We start from the raw sequence: 1927 nt of genomic DNA, 5'->3' as shown, positions 1-1927 counted from the left end.
TTGAGCCCTGCCCTCTGCCCAGACAACCCTCTCAGCAGGAGGGATGGTCTCTTTTCCATCCATAGCTCCATAGATATTTCTGCCATGAAATTCATCATTCACCTTTGTAGGCGTTATGAATTGCTCTATAATACCCAAGCGTAAGAATAACACCTGCCTTTGCTTTTTTTAAAAATCAAATCTGGTTCTGTTTCAACCACAATGAGATACCGCTACCTGTGAACACCTAAAAGTTAAAGGATTGACGATATCAAGTGTGACGGTGGTGGTGGACACAGCTGAGAATACAGGTGGAGAGTCTACAGTTAAGAAGAAGGGCCCCAGGGGTTTGAGCGCAGGGCCCAACGGTCCGGAAAGCTGGAACTGAGGGTGGGGAGCATGTCGGATTCAGAGCTCAGCAGGAAGTGGGACCGGTGCTTGGCAGATGCCATCGGGAAGATAGGTACTGGTTTTGGCTTAGGACTTGTTTTCTCACTCACCTTCTTTAAAAGAAGAATGTGGCCATTAGCCTTTGGTTCTGGAATGGGGTTGGGAATGATCTGCTCCAACTGTCAGCATGATTTTCAGGCTCCATATATATATATATATATATATATATATATATATATTTTTTTTTTTTTTTTTGTCAGTTGAACACATTTTAATACATTTAAGTGGCATTTTAACCTTTTATTTTTAATTTATTTTTTTATACAGCAGGTTCTTATTAGGCATCCATTTTAAACACATCAGTGTATACACGTCAATCCCAATCTCCCAATTCATCCCACCACCACCACCCCCTGCTGCTGCAGGTTCCATATCTTCTACATGGAAAATATGTCAAAGAGCAGCAGCAGTGACTTAACATCTGAGAACATCCCAGTGGGAGGGAAAGGGCAATCATGTTGATTCCTCAGGAATACTGGAGCGCCCTGGAGTAAGCTGACACCCTTTTGGAGCAATGTTATCAGTAATGCTTTAAACTCCAGCACACTGTTTATGTATTTGAAACCAAGTCTGTTTCTTGTTTTGTATTTTCTTTCTGGAAATTGCAAGGAGGTGGTCTTAAAAGAAATAAACTAAACAAAAATAGGCCAAAAAAAAAAAGAAAAAAAGATGGACCTGACCTAGGGCAGACCCTAGGGATATTCAACATGAAGGCCGACAAAGAGCAGAAGACGAGGAAGAGGAGAGTAGAGGTGAAAATGCCAAATGCAAGGGGGTTACTTGTTTATTGACTCCCCCCAGCCCTACCACACACATACAGAAGGTTCTCCTCAAGCAAGTGAACAAACTGTCTGGGGAGAGAATGATTACCTGGGAAGAGGCAGGTCGTGTAGGTGTCAGCTTCTACTTCAGGCATTTGAGAAGTCCTCGGGATAAAACCAGCTTCCTATTCCATCTGGGTAAAGGGAAGCTTTCCTCTTGATAAACCCAGCTTATGTAAGTAGCACTCCCTGCCAGTTTCTGTATTGCCTTACACTTCAGAGAAGCACCAGACATTTGAGGAAAGTCTGCAGCATGAAAGAGAGAGAAAAGATAAACAAGGAGAAAAAACTGACACCTGAGAAAACTGATAGTTCAGGGAAGAGAAGAGAAGGTTTTAAAATCTGTATTCTCTATTCTCAGAGAATTCAGGATGTTATTTCATCCATCACAGCAGAATGCCATGAGAAAGATGAGAAAGTGGAAAAGGCTCTCAAGTTAAAAATTTTCTAATATTACATTTTTAACATTTAAGTAGAGGGATTGGAACATATAGTAGAGAAAATGTTCCAGAGTGTGGCAAAGATTAAAATACAAACAAAAGGGCACCATGAACTAGAAAACATTGTATAAAATGTATGAAAGACACAAAACATCATTGTAGGAGGTCAAACATCTGACAAATAGGAGTTCCTGAAAGCAATAAAGAAAATGGATGAGTGGGAAACAATGATGAAAA

At 40.7% G+C, this 1927-nt stretch overlaps 1 protein-coding gene across 1 annotated transcript; it reads left to right on the top strand.

The window, feature by feature from the left end:
- Positions 1–378: 378 nt before the first annotated feature.
- LOC136122881 (MICOS complex subunit MIC10-like) lies at positions 379–842 on the top strand. Its single transcript, XM_065876998.1, has 2 exons — positions 379–567; positions 795–842. Exons 1-2 carry the CDS (start codon positions 379–381, stop codon positions 840–842), a joined length of 237 nt encoding a protein of 78 aa, XP_065733070.1.
- The last annotated feature ends 1085 nt before the right edge of the window (positions 843–1927 follow it).

This window comes from Phocoena phocoena, chromosome 4 (genome assembly GCF_963924675.1).
Source record: "Phocoena phocoena chromosome 4, mPhoPho1.1, whole genome shotgun sequence".
Taxonomy (NCBI): domain Eukaryota; kingdom Metazoa; phylum Chordata; class Mammalia; order Artiodactyla; family Phocoenidae; genus Phocoena; species Phocoena phocoena.
Note: the sequence above shows the minus strand (reverse complement) of the source record. Positions and strands in the feature narration are given on the sequence as shown.